The sequence below is a fragment of the Bos taurus genome, chromosome 3 (assembly GCF_002263795.3).
Source record: "Bos taurus isolate L1 Dominette 01449 registration number 42190680 breed Hereford chromosome 3, ARS-UCD2.0, whole genome shotgun sequence".
NCBI lineage: Eukaryota > Metazoa > Chordata > Mammalia > Artiodactyla > Bovidae > Bos > Bos taurus.
This window is the reverse complement of record NC_037330.1, coordinates 19,223,625-19,237,998: the sequence shown is the minus strand read 5'-3', so window position 1 is coordinate 19,237,998 and position 14,374 is coordinate 19,223,625. Positions and strand designations below refer to the sequence as shown.

The following is a 14,374-nucleotide window of genomic DNA, read 5'->3' as shown; positions in this document are numbered from 1 at the left end:
GCAGCAGGATGCTTATAGGATTGAAGGCAGGAGAAGGGGACGACAGAGGATAAGATGGTTGGATGGCATCACCGACTCGATGGACGTGAGTTTGAGTGAGCTCCGGGAGTTGGTGATGGACAGGGAGGCCTGGCATGCTGCAGTCCACGGGGTTGCAGAGAGTCGGACACGACTGAGCTACTGGACTGAGGGTGTCACTCATGTGTTCATCTGTGGTAGATACTTCCAAAGTGACTGTGATTGATTGTGATAATGAGTAAACCCTCCATCAGTGTATGAGAGTTCTGATTGTTCTATAGCCCCTAACACTTGGTTGTTTTTTTTTAACCCTTCATTCTGATGGGTATTTTGTGGTATTGCCTTATGGGGTTAGTTCCTAGTTCTTTGATGACATGGCTAATGAAATAGAACCCTTCTCATATGTTTTATTGGCTATGTGAATATCCTCTTATGTGATGATTCTATTGAAGTGTTTTGTTCATTTTTCTGTTGGGCACCACTCTCTCTCCCTCTCATGTTCCCTCCCTCCCCTTCTTTCTTCCTTTAAATATGCTCTTTATTTTGAAATAATTTTAGGTTTACAGAAAAGTTGCAAAGATAATACTCATATACTCTTCACTCAATTTTCTCCAATGCTAGCATCTTATATAACCATGGCACATTTGTTATAACTAAGAAATTTTTAATGGATATAATACTGGTTAACTAAATTATAGACTTTAATTGGATTTCACCATATTTTTCACTAATATCCTTTTTCTGATCCAGGATTCAGTCCAGGATATCATGTTGTTTTTTGTCTTACAGAAATTCTTAATGTATTCTGAATATCCTTTGTCAGATATTCATAGAATGGATATCTTCTACTCTGTGGGTTGTCATGCACTCTCTTAATGGTGTCTTCTGATGAATGAAAGTTCAAAATTTTAATATAGTCCAATTTATCAATTTTTTACGAGAAGGATTTTTTTATGATGTGTTTAAGAAAAATTTTGCCTTTGTCAAGGCCGTAAAAATGTTCTGAAAGATAGAAAGTGAAGTTGCTCAGTTGTGTCCAACTCTTTGTGACCCCATAGACTATAGCCTGCCGTCCATGGGATTTTCCAGGTAAGAATACTGGAGTGGGTTGCCATTTCCTTCTCCAGGAGATCTTCCTGACCCAAGGATCCAACCCAGGTCTCCCTCATTGCAGGCAGACTCATCATCTGAGCCACTAGGGAGTCCAAAAAAAATATTCTATAAAAACCCTTATTTTTCTGGGAATTCCCTGATGGTTCAGTGGCTAAGACTCTGCTCTCCTGATACAGGGGGCCTGGGTTTGATCCCTGGTCAGGAAACTAGATCCCATGTTTCACAACTAAGACCCAATGCAGCCAAAAAAAAAAATTAAAAACCTTTATTTTTCTGCTTTTCACATTTACATCTGCAATCCACTCAGAATTAATGCTTATATATAGTATGAAGTAGGAATTAATATGTATTTTCTCCCATAACAAGGCATGTTTATTTTAACCTGTATGCTTATGGAAAATATTTTAAAGAGGAGCATTGTCAAATTTTGAGGAACTGGCATTTTTGTATGTCTGTGTGTATTAGTCACTGTGTTCTCACTGAAATGTTGTACTGTCCATCTTACCAGCTAGTAAAGTAAGGCTGAGGGAGAGTAAAATTAATACACACAACAAATGAAAGTCAGAGCTAATGTTTGGGCCAAGGTCTAACTGTTCTAAATGCTGTTCTTTTTCTGCAAAGTAGGTAGAAAATCAGTCTGGGCTTGAGGGATAATGGACCAGGCAACAGACCTGGTGGTGATTTGGGTACTCCTTGTTATGTATCATCTCATTCTATGGAAATAAAATATGCTTTCTAAAAAAAAAAATAAGTATATGAAAAATAAAATGAAAGAAGTTGATCATATCCTACACTGAAGTTGTGGGTCAGTTAGGCTGAATAAATTAGTCTGATCTATTCACGGAGTATTAGTACTGCTGCTGCTGCTGCTAAGTCGCTTCAATAGTGTCCGACTCTGCATGACCCCATAGACGGCAGCCCACCAGGCCCCACTGTCCCTGGGATTCTCCAGGCAAGAACACTGGAGTGGGTTGCCGTTTCCTCCTCCAATGCATGAAAGTGAAAGTGAAGTCGCTCAGTCGTGTCCGACTCTTTGCAACCCCATGGACTGCAGCTACTAGGCTCCTCCATCCATGGGATTTTCCAGGCAAGAGTACTGGAGTGGATGCTTAATGTGATGAAAATTAATGATGAAATATTAAAGGGGGGAAGCAAGTATATAACTGTATATAGTAGTATGCCTTTCAAAAATGTGCATAGAAAAAATTGTAAGGAATACATTTTAGTAGTGGCTATTTTAGAGTAGTAGGATAATAATTACTTATTTCCTTTATTATTTCTTTAATTTTTATCTCTGTAGGTATTTTTTTAACACAGTTGTAGATTCACATGCAGTTAAAAGAAATAATAGAGATCTTTTGCATTTACTTAGCATTTCACTTTGACTTTTCACTTTCATGCATTGGAGAAGGAAATGGCAGCCCACTCCAGTGTTCCTGCCTGGAGAATCCCAGGGACGGGGGAGCCTGGTGGGCTGCCGTCTATGGGGTCGCACAGAGTCAGACACGACTAAAGAGACTTAGCAGCAGCAGCAGCAGCAGCATTCCTCAGTGGTAACATCTTACAAAACCATAATGCGCTGTCACAACCAGGATAGTGACATCAATACAGTCAAGATATAGACTGTTTCCATCACTACAAAGATTCTTCAGCTTCCCATTTTAGAGTCACACCCACTTCCTTTCCACCTCCTTCTTCTCCCTAACTCTGGAACCCCTTTGCCTGTGCTCTGTTTCTGTAATTTTGTCCTTTCAAGACTATTAGATACATGGAATCATATAGTATGTAACCTTTTGTGATTGGCTTCTTTCATTAAGCTTAATTCTTGGGAAATTGATGTTGCATGCGTCAGTAATTAGTTCCTTTTTATTGCTGAATAGTAAGCATTCCATGTTTAATCATTCACTTACTGAAGGGCATCCAGGTTGTTTCTGGTTTTGGGGTATTACAAGTAAAGCTGCTATAAGCATTAGCGTGCAAGTTTTTAAAAAATGTTTATGTATTTTTAAGTGGAGGATAATTGCTTTACAATACTGTGTTGGTTTCTGCCATACATAACATGAATCAGCCATTGGTATACATATGTCCCCTGCCTCTTGAACCTTCCTCCCACCTTCCACCTCAAGTGTGCAATTTTTTGTGTGAATGTAAGTCTACATTTCTTTGTGATAAATGCCCAGGAGTATAATTCCTGGGTCATATGGTGATTGTATGTTTAGTTTTTAAAGAAATTCCAAACTATTTTTCAGAGTGGCTGTGTCACTTTATATTCCCACCAGCAACGTGTGAGTGATCCAGTTTCTCTGCATCCTTGCCAGCATTTGGTGCTGTGGTCTTTGTTTTAGCCATTCTAATAAGTGTGTAATGATATCTCACTGTGGTTTTAATTTGCCTTTCTTTAATGACTAATGATGTTGAACATCTTTTTACATGCTTATTTGCCACCCGTATATTTTCTTCAGTGAAATATCTTTTCATGTCTTTTACCCATGTTCTAACAAAACGTTAGGGAATAAAATCTTTGTATTTATGAGAGATATTAGTTTGTAGTTTTTTGGGTTTTGTTTTCTTTTCAAAATTGTCTTTGGTCTTGGTGCCACAATAAGAATAGCTTTCATAAATGAATTTGAAAGTGTCCTTCCTCTTATTTTCTGGATGAGATTATGTAGAAATAGTATTGGTGCTAATTTTTAAAATACTTCATAGAATTCTCCAGTGGAGTCATCTGGGCCTGGATATTTCTTCTTAGGGAATTTTTTTTTTTTTTTTTTGGCTCTGCCACATGGCTTGTGGGATGTCAGTTCCCCAGCCAGGGACTGAACCCAGGCCATGGCAGTGAAAGCCTGGAATCCTAATGACTAGGTCACCATGGAACTCCTCTGAGAATTTTAAAATTATGATTTAAATTTCCTTAATAGTTATAAGGCTATTCATATTACCTATGTCATATTAGATGAAGAACTTCAGTAGTTCATATTTTTTTGAATAATTGATTCGTTTTTCTAAATTGTCAAATTTATGCTCATAGAGTTGTTCATAGTATTACCTTATACTTTTAATACCTCCAAGTTCTGTAGAAATATTGTGTTTCATTCCTGATATTGGTATTTATGTCTCTCTGTTTTCTTCTTTGTCAGTCTTATTTGAAGTTATGAATTTCATTGATCCTTTCAAAGAATAGCTCTTTGTTTCATTGGTTTTTTTCTATTGTTGTTCTGTGTTAAATATTATTTATCCATGCTCTTATTTTTATTAAGACCTTTTCCCTGCTTGCTTTGAGTTTTGTTTTTTTTTTCCCTAAATTCTTGTAGTGGGAGCTTAAATTATTGATTTGAGACTTTCTTTTCATCTAATACATACATTTAGTGCTATGAATTTCCCTCTCTTTAAAGGGAGTTTCTCTTGCTTTCCCTCTCTAAAGAACTACTTTAGCTATATCCCACAAATGTTGATGTTTTGGTTTTTCATTTTCATTCAGTTCAGCGATTTTTAAAAATTTCCTTTGACAGTGTCTTTTTGACCCAAAGATTATTTAGAAGTATGTTGTTCAGTTGCCTAGTGTTTGGAAAATTTCCCATTATCCTTCTGCTATTTATTTCTGGTTTGAATCCATTGTGGTCATATAACGTCCTCTGTATGATTTCAGTTCTTTCAAATTTGTTGAGCTTTTTCATAGTCCAGATTATGGTCTGTCTTAGTATGTGTTCCATAGATCCATGAAAACAATGTGTATTCTGCTGCTGTTGGGTGGAGTATTCTGTAAATGTTGATTAGATCTTGCTGGTTGATGGTGTTGTTGAGTTCTTATATATTCTCGCTAATTTCCCCCACCCCAATTGCTCTGTCAGTTGTTGAGGGATAGGTATTGAAGTCTCTAACTATAATTGTGGATTTGTTCTATTAGGTTTTGTTTCACATATTTTGCAGCTTGGTGTTTGGTGAATATACATTTGGGATTGCTCTGTCTTCTGTGTGGATTACATTACGTAACGTCGTTTTCTATTTATGGTAATTCTCTTTGCTCTGAAGTCTACTTCTATCTACTTCATCTGATATTAACATAGCACTCCTGCTTTCCTTTGATTAATATTTGCATGATATATCTTTTCCCATTCTTTTACTTCAACCAGTCTATATTTTTATATTTAAAGTATTGAATATGTTTCTTATAGACAGCATGTAATGAGTCATTTTAAAAAATCTATTCTGCCAACCTGCTTTTTATTTTTTGGTTGTGGTTGTACAGCTTACTGGATCTTAGTTTCCCAGTCAGGGGTCTAGCCTGGGGGAAAGTATGGAGTCCTAACCATCGGACCAGCAGGGAATTCCTGCCAATCTGTATTTAAGTGATGTATTTAGACTGTGTACATTTAGTGTAATTATTGGTATGGTAAGCCTGCTATTTTATTTTTGTTTGTTGTTTGTTTTCTTTGTCTTTCAGCCATTATTTCTTTCAGCAAGTTGAGTACTTCTTCAACTTTCTTTCTTGTCTCCAACTGAGATTCTGATGACACAAATAGAGATGACCTCTCAAGGCCCAAATCCAGGCTAGTCTGTGCTCTTCCAGTTAAAATGCCATGGCTGAACCCAGGATGTGGCAGTGAAAGCATCAAATCCTAACCATTGGACCATCAGGGAACTCCCGAGACTATGCTTTAATCAAAGTGCATGCCTGTGTACTGCGGAAAAGAGTTAGCAGCCACTTTGGCTATTTTGGGCTTCACTGGTGGTTGAGTTGGTAAAGAATCCGCCTGCAATGCAGGATACCTGGGTTCGATCCCTGGGTTGGGAAAATCCCCTGGAGAAGGGAATGGCTACCCACTCCAGTATTCTGGCCTGGAGAATTCCATGGACTGTATACTCCTTGGGGTCACAAAGTTGGACACAAGTGAGTGACTTTCACTTTCACTTGGCTATTTTGAAATCATTTCTTCTTTTTTTTGTAATGTTCTCTTGACCTAGATGTCGTGGAACACTCACTATGCATTCAGATAAGGCTTACCTTTGTTAGGGGCTGTGGCAGACAGCTGCCCACAAGGAGTTAACAGTTAGAAGATCACATGGCTCACAAATAAGTGAGAGGCACTTGCCACCAGAGGCCTTGTGAAGCAGAGGGAGCAAAGGGAAGAGAGTATGTGTTTCCCGCAGGATGTAGGGAAGTGTCATGGAAGATGTGGCAGTTGAATGCAAACTCTTGAGGGACTCACAGGTGCCCCTGGTGAAAATAAGAAGAAAGAACAGTTAGGCAAAGGAAATTAAGAGAGTGAAGTTACTAAAGTAGGAAAGCATGGGGCATTTTGGACCAGGGGCAGTGAAGACCAGTGACAGCAGAGGCGAATTGACTCAGATTGTAGAGAGCCTTAAAAGCCACACTAAGGGTCTGGGTTTTATTTGATAGGAATTAAGGACTTCCGTGGTGGCTTAGATGGTAAAGCGTCTGTCTACAATGAGGGAGATCCGGGTTTGATCCCTGGGTCAGGAAGATACTCTGGAGAAGGAAATGGCAACCCACTCCAATACTATTGCCTGGAAAATCCCATGGACGGAGGAGCCTGATAGACTACAGTCCATGGGGTTGCAAAGAATCGGACATGACTGAGCGACTTCACTCACTCACTCAAGTGTTTCTGTAAAAGCTAGCTACGTTGCCAGGTTTGGTAAGCCTTAAGGGCCATATGGGAGTGTCTTCAAACTTTCTTGTATTGGGGCTTGTTCCAAGAACTGGGAAGAGGCTAATATTTGAATACTTTCCTCTTATGTGGCTTCCCCAATGGCTCTGCTGGTAAAGAATCTACCTGCAGTACAGCAGACACAAGAGACTTGGGCTCCATCCCTGGGTTAGCAAGGTACCTGGAGAAGGAACTAGCAACCCACTCCAGTATTCTTGTCTGGAGAATCCCATGGACAGAGGAGCCTAGCAGGCTACAGTCCATGGGGTCTCAAGGAGTCAGACATGACTGAGTGACTAAGCATACACTCTTAAGTGGCAGAGAACAACCTCCATATATTTTCAGTTAATCTTAAACAAAAAAGCTAGTAGTTGGATGGTAGTGTTTCCATTTTATAGGGTGAACACAGGGTATCTGATTACAGAGGCTGATTACTTCTCCACCCATTTGTTCTTTCTTGTGGAGGAAGATCTGTTGCCTCCCAGAGAAGCTTCTCCCAGCTTTCTGGGCAGAGTCTATTCTTTCTTCCTCCTGTCACTCCATCAGATATTTGGAAGGTTAGGAGGATTCCTCAAAACTGTTAAGAGTTCAGTTAAGTTGATTTGCTCAGTCATGTCTGACTCTTTGTGACCCCATGAACCACAGCACACCATGCTTCCCTGTCCATCACCAACTCCCAGAATTTACCCAAACTCATGTCCATTGAGTTGGTGATGCCATCTAACCATCTCATCCTCGGTCGTCCCCTTCTCCTCCTGCCCTCAATCTTTCCCAACATCAGGGTCTTTTCAAATGAGTCAGCTCTTTGCATCAGGTGGCCAAAATATTGGAGTTTCAGCTTCAACATCAGTCCTTCCAATGAACACCCAGGACTGATTTCCTTTAGGATGAACTGGGTGGATCTCCTTGCAGTCCAAGGGACTCTCAAGAGTCTTCTCCAACACCACAGTTCAAAAGCATCAATTCTTCGGTGCTCAGCTTTCTTTATAGTCCAACTCTCACATCCATACATGACTAGAGGAAAAACCATAGCCTTGACTAGATGGACCTTTGTTGACAAAGTAGTCTCTGCTTTTTAATATGTTGTCTAGGTTGATCATAACTTTCCTTCCAAGGAGTAAGCGTCTTTTAATTTCATGGCTGCAATCACCATCTGCAGTGGTTTTGGAGCCCCCAAAATATAAAGTCAGCCACGGTTTCTACTGTTTCCCCATCTATTTCCCATGAAGTGATGAGACTAGATGCCATGATCTTAGTTTTCTGAATGTTGAGCTTTAAGCCAACTTTTTCACTCTCTTCTTTCACTTTCATCAAGAGGTTCTTTAGTTCTTCTTCACTTTCTGCCATAACGGTGGTGTCATCTGCATATCTGAGGTTATTGATATTTCTCCTGGCAATCTTGATTCCAGCTTGTGCTTCTTCCAGCCCAGCATTTCTCATGATGTACTCTGCATATAAGTTAAATAAGCAGAGTGACAATATACAGCCTTGACATACTCCTTTTCCTATTTGGAACCAGTCTGTTGTTCCATGTCCAGTTCTAACTGTTGCTTCCTGACCTGCATATAGGTTTCTCAAGAGGCAAGTCAGGTGGTCTGGTATTCCCATCTCTTTCAGAATTTTCCACAGTTTATTGTGATCCACACAGTCAAAGGCTTTGGCATAGTCAATAAAGCAGAAATAGATGTTTTTCTGGAACTCACTTGCGTTTTCCATGATCCAGTGGATGTTGGCAGTTTGATCTCTGGTTCCTCTGCCTTTTCTCAAACCAGCTTGAATATCAGGAAGTTCACGGTTCACATATTGCTGAAGCCTGACTTGGAGAATTTTGAGCATTACTTTACTAGCGTGTAAAATTAGTGCAATTGTGTGGTAGTTTGAGCATTCTTTGGCATTGCCTTTCTTTGGGATTGGAATGAAAACTGACCTTTTCCAGTCCTGTGGTCACTGCTGAGTTTTCCAAATTTGCTGGCATATTGAGTGCAGCACTTTCACAGCATCATCTTTTAGGATTTGAAATAGCTCAACTGGAATTCCATCACCTCCACTAGCTTTGTAGTGATGCTTCCTAAGGCCCACTTGACTTCACATTCCAGGATGTCTGGCTCTAGGTGAGTGATCACACCATCGTGATTATCTGGATCATGAAGATCTTTTTTGTACAGTTCTTCTGTGTATTCTTGCCACCTCTTCTTAATATCTTCAGCTTCTGTTAGGTCCATACCATTTCTGTCCTTTATTGAGCCCATCTTTACATGAAATGTTCCCCTGTTATCTCTAATTTTCTTGAAGAGATCTCTAGTCTTTCCTAGTCTATTGTTTTCCTCTATTTCTTTGCATTGATCACTGAAGAAGGCTTTCTTATCTCTCCTTGCTATTCTTTGGAACTCTGTATTCAAATGGGTATGCTGCTGCTGCTGCTAAGTCACTTCAGTTATGTCCGACTCTGTGTGACCCCATAGACGGCAGCCCATCAGGCTCCCCCGTCCCTGAGATCCTCCAGGCAAGAACACTGGAGTGGGTCGCCATTGCCTTCTCCAATGCGTGAAAGTGAAGAGTGAAAGTGAAGTCGCTCAGTCATGTCTGACTCTTCAGGACCCCATGGACTGCAGCCCACCAGGCTCCTCTGTCCATGGGATTTTCCAGGCAAGAGTACTGGAGTGTGGTGCCATTGCCTTCTCCATCAAATGGGTATTTCTTTCCTTTTCTCCTTTGCTTTTCGCTTTTCTTCTTTTCACAGCTATTTGTAAGGCCTCCTCAGACAACCATTTTGCTGTTTCTCATTTCTTTTTCTTGGGGATGGTCTTGATCCCTGTCTCCTGTACAATGTCATGAATCTCTGTCCGTAGTTCATCAGGCACTCTGTCTATGAGATCTAGTCCCTTAAATCTTTTTCTCACTTCCACTGTATAATCATAAGGGATTTGATTTAGGTCATACCTGAATGATCTAGTGGTTTTCCCCACTTTCTTCAGTTTAAGTCTGAATTTGGCAATAAGGAGTTCATGATCTGAGCCACAGTCAGCTCCTGATCTTATTTTTGCTGAGTGTATAGAGCCTCTCCACCTTTGGTTGCAAAGAATATAATCACTCTGATTTCGGTGTTGACCATCTGGTGATGTCCATGTGTAGCGTCTTCTCTTGTGTTGTTGGAAGAGGGTGTTTGCTATGACCAGTGCATTCTCTTGGCAAAACTCTTATTAGCCTTTGCCCTGCTTCATTCTGTACTCCAAGGCCAAATTTGCCTGTTACCCCAGGTATTTCTTGACTTCCTACTTTTGCATTCCAGTCCCCTATAATGAAAAGGACATCTTTTTTGGGTGTTAGTTCTAAAAGGTCTTGTAAGTCTTCATAGAACCATTCAACTTCAGCTTCTTCAGCATTACTGATCGGGGCATAGACTTGGATTACCGTGTTATTGAATGGTTTGCCTTGGAAATGAACAGAGATCATTCTGTCATTTTTGAGATTGCATCCAAGTACTGCATTTTGGACTCTTTTTTGACTATGATGGCTACTCCATTTCTTCTAAGGGATTCCTGCCCACAGTAGTAGATATAATGGTCATCTGAGTTAAATTCACCCTTTCCAGTCCAACTTAGTTTGCTGATTCCTAGAATTTCGATGTTCACTCTTGCCATCTCCTGTTTGACCACTTCCATATTGCCTTGATTCATGGACCTGACATTCCAGGTTCCTATGCAATATTGCTCTTTACAGCATCGGACCTTGCTTCTATCACCAGTCACATCCACAACTGGGTATTGTTTTTGCTTTGGCTCCATCCCTTCCTTCTTTCTGGAGTTATTTATCCACTGATCTCCAGTAGCATATTGGGCTCCTACTGACCTGGGGAGTTCCTCTTTCAGTATCCTATCATTTTGCCTTTTCATACTGTTCATGGGGTTCTCAAGGCAAGAATACTGAAGTGGTTTGCCATTCCCTTCTCCAGTGGACCGCATTCTGTCAGACCTCTCCACCATGACCCATCCATCTTGGGTGGCCCCACACAGCATGGCTTAGTTTCCTTGAGTTTGACAAACTGTGGTCCGTGTGATCAGATTGGCTAGTTGTCTGTGATTGTGGTTTCAGTCTGTCTGCCCTCTGATGCGCTCTCTCAGCGCCTACCGTCTTACTGGGGTTTCTCTTACCTTGGACGTGGGGTGTCTCTTCACAGCTGCTCCAGCAAAGCGCTGCTGCTGCTCCATTCTTTCTTCCTCCTGTCGCTCCATCAGATATTTGAAAGGTTAGGAGGATTCCTCAAAACTGTTAAGAGTAAGATGATATTTATACTTCTGGACCTCATGGCAGGGTATGACCAGATGACCTGAAAGTCACTTTTGTCTTGGCTAGTTCAGCACCCATCTTCCCATCATTAGCTGCGAGAGGCATGTACTCCTCTTTATGCTGTTATAATATCAAATATGGAAGGAGCCTTAGAGATACTTAGTTCAACCCTTATTTTTCTAGTGAGATACACGGATCCGGAGTTGCTAAGCCTCTTGTCTACTTGTACGTGTTACACGGGTTACTGGCAGGGTTTGGTGCATTCTGCCTTGCTGATCCTCTCTCAATGTTGTTATCTCCCCAGATCTCCAGCCCCCCACTTTTCCCTCTTCTTGCATGTTTTCCCCCTCAGGTTTTCTATTTTCCTCACAATGAAAAGGAGGTTTTTAAACCTTCTTTAAGTTACGAAAGAACACCTGCTTCTTCCTTTGAAATTAGGCTGATCTACTGTATCGCCTGCTTTCTTCTGGATAATTTCTGTGTGGCTCATAGAAATAGGGGTTTGGATTCAGGTACCTTCCTATGATTTGGTTCAGGAAAGATATCCTAGTCTTGTAAAGGGAATCAGTAACTTCCTGGGTGGATGTCAGGTGCAGAAGTTCTGAACTGGGGATGACCAATCCAGGGATGCCTTCTGAACAGTGGGGAAAGGAGAACGCACACAATGTGCTGTGTGAAGAACACTGTCAGAGTCCCTGGAGACATCCTCATCACCCAAGAGTGAACTGACCTTGGGCAAGCTGATGTACCTCTCCGACCTCAGCTTTTCTTGTCTATGAAATGGCAATAATAAAACCCACTCTACAGGACTGGCAAAAGTGCATGTGTACTGGTAGTAGACTGTAAAGTGAGAGATTATTGTTGCTGTGATTGTCATTATTAGGGCAGCGTGGACGTGCTCAGGCTGACTCTCCAGAGTGAACTGACAGGAGATGAACTTGAACGCATAGCCCAGAAGGTATCGAGATTGCTGGTGGAGCGAGGCCTCCTCGTCTCCGCCAGTTCTCCTTCCTTGCTGCTGACCCCTCAGCCCAGTGCTGGCTGGAACCGTCTCCTCTGCTGCCTGGGAGCATCTCCTTTCAGACAAAGCCAGCCGACCTCAGCATCGTGCCTTGCTTTGGGGATGTAGAGGCCCCCATTACAATTAAAACTAACCTGCAATTTCAACTAATTCTCCCATCCTGTGTTCTTGCTGCTGCTGCATTCATCCTGTGGCTTCGGGTTGAGGTTCTGAAATAAATCTTTGCAGGGAAACATTGGACTAACCCTTCAAGTCTTTTGAGCAGCAGTTCTGCATTGGTTGAGGGGCAGAAGTTCAGTGCTGGTCGTATGGTTTCTGATCCACTTTTCTTTCCCTCTCTCTGGCAGGCGGGCAGGAAGACCTATGCCATGGTGTCCAGCCGCTCAACTAGTCATTCTCTGGCCTCAGAACTGGTGGAGTCCAATGATGGACACGAAGAGATCATTAAGGTAGGCTTAGTTCACTTTCATGGTTTCTCCCTCCTCTCTTTCTCCCTGCAGACACAGGAGAGGAAACGGCTGCCTTCACCAAAGGGCCTTGTGGTTTGACTGGGAAGAACCAGATCTGTGATACTAGTTCTTAGCTGTCTGTCTCCTGGAAAGATCTTAATTAACACCAGGAGATCACAATCAGGCTATGGTGGCTCTAGTGCCACCTGGCACTCGGCAGGGGAATGGATGAGATGGCCTTTCCAGGTGCTTATCTACTGTCTGTATTCATGTCAGCTGCTGAAAACTGTGGAGACAGGTAAAAAGTGTGTTTACGGAACTTATTTTTTTTTTTAATTGAAATAATTTTTGTTTAATTAAGGCAATTAAAACAATTTAAAAAAATTAAAAGTTTCTTTTCTAAAAACAACTTTTTGAGATGTAATTCACATACCATACAATTAACTCAGTTAAAGTGTACAATTCAGTAGTTTTTGATATATTCATACAGTTGTGCAGCCATCACCACTATTAATTTCAGAACTTTTTCAGTCACTCCTTCTAGCCCCTGGTGATCACCACAGTTCTATCAGTACCTTCTGTCTCTATGGATTTGTCCTTTCTAGACATTTTATATGGAGAAGGAAATGGCAACCCACTCCAGTGTTCTTGCCTGGAGAATCCCATGGACGGAGAAGCCTGGTGGGCTGCAGTCAATGGGGTCGCACAGAGTCGGACACAGCTGAAGTGACTTAGCAGCAGCAGACATTTCATATGGGCTTCCCTGGTGGCTCAGAGGTTAAAGCATCTGCCTGCAATATGGGAGACCTGGGTTCAATCCCTGGGTCGGAAAGATCCGCTGGAGAAGGAAATGGCAACCCACTCCAGTATTCTTGCCTGGAGAATTGCATGGATGGAGGAGCCTGGTGGGCTACAGTCCATGGGGTTGCAAAGAGTTGGACACAACTGAGTGACTTCACTTCACTTCAGACATTTTATATAAATGGACTCACAACACAGCATGTGGCCTTTTGTGTCTGGCTTCTTTCATTTAGCAGAGTATTTTCAGGGATCAGCCATATTGTAACATACATCAGTACTCACTGCTTTTAATGGCTGAATCATATTCCCTTGAATGAATATATTATATTTTGTTACCCATTCATCAATTGATGGGCATTTGGGTTGTTTCTACTCTCTTGCTTTTATGAATGATGCTGCTTTGAATATTCATGTACAAGTTTTTAGGTGAACATGTGTTTTCAATTCTCTTGGTATATACCTAGCAGTAGTGAAATTGCTAGGTCATATGGTAATTCTATATTTATATTTAATCTTTTGAGAAACTACCAGACATTTTTCCAAAGCATTTGCTCTATTTTGTATTCCCACCAGTTATATATGTGGGTTTCAATTTCTGTATATCCTCATTAACACTTGTTATTATCCATTTTTTTTTGATTATTGCCATCCTAGTGGATGTGAAGTGGTGTCCTATGGTGGTTTTAATTTGCATTTCCCTAATGACATCTTTTCATATGCTTATTGCCTGTTTGTATATCTTCGTTGGAAAAATATTTGTTCAAATCCTTTGCTCTTTAAAAATCCAATTGTGCTTTAATTGTTACAGTGTAAGTGTTCTTTTATATATTCCAGATAGTAAGTGCTTATCAGATAAATGTTCTGGAAAAAATTTTTAATTTTTTCCCATTCTGTGGTTTTTTTTTTTTTTTTCTTTCTTGATGATGTCCTTTGAAACAAAAATTTTTAATTTGTTGAAATCCAATTTATATATATTTTTTCTTTTGTTACTGTGCTTTTTTTAAAAATTATTTTAT

General features: G+C 40.8%; 1 protein-coding gene across 6 annotated transcripts in view; it reads left to right on the top strand.

Annotated features, from left to right (window-relative positions):
- The window catches only part of TUFT1 (tuftelin 1), a 51,053-nt gene that overhangs the window by 12,794 nt on the left and 23,885 nt on the right, over positions 1-14,374 (top strand). For 4 of the 6 annotated variants that reach the window (XM_010803000.3, XM_005203839.4, XM_010802999.3 and 1 more), the window contains 2 exon segments: positions 11,971-12,045; positions 12,456-12,557. In XM_010803000.3, coding sequence (XP_010801302.1) covers positions 11,971-12,045; positions 12,456-12,557 — 177 coding nt within the window. 6 annotated transcript variants of the gene reach the window in all.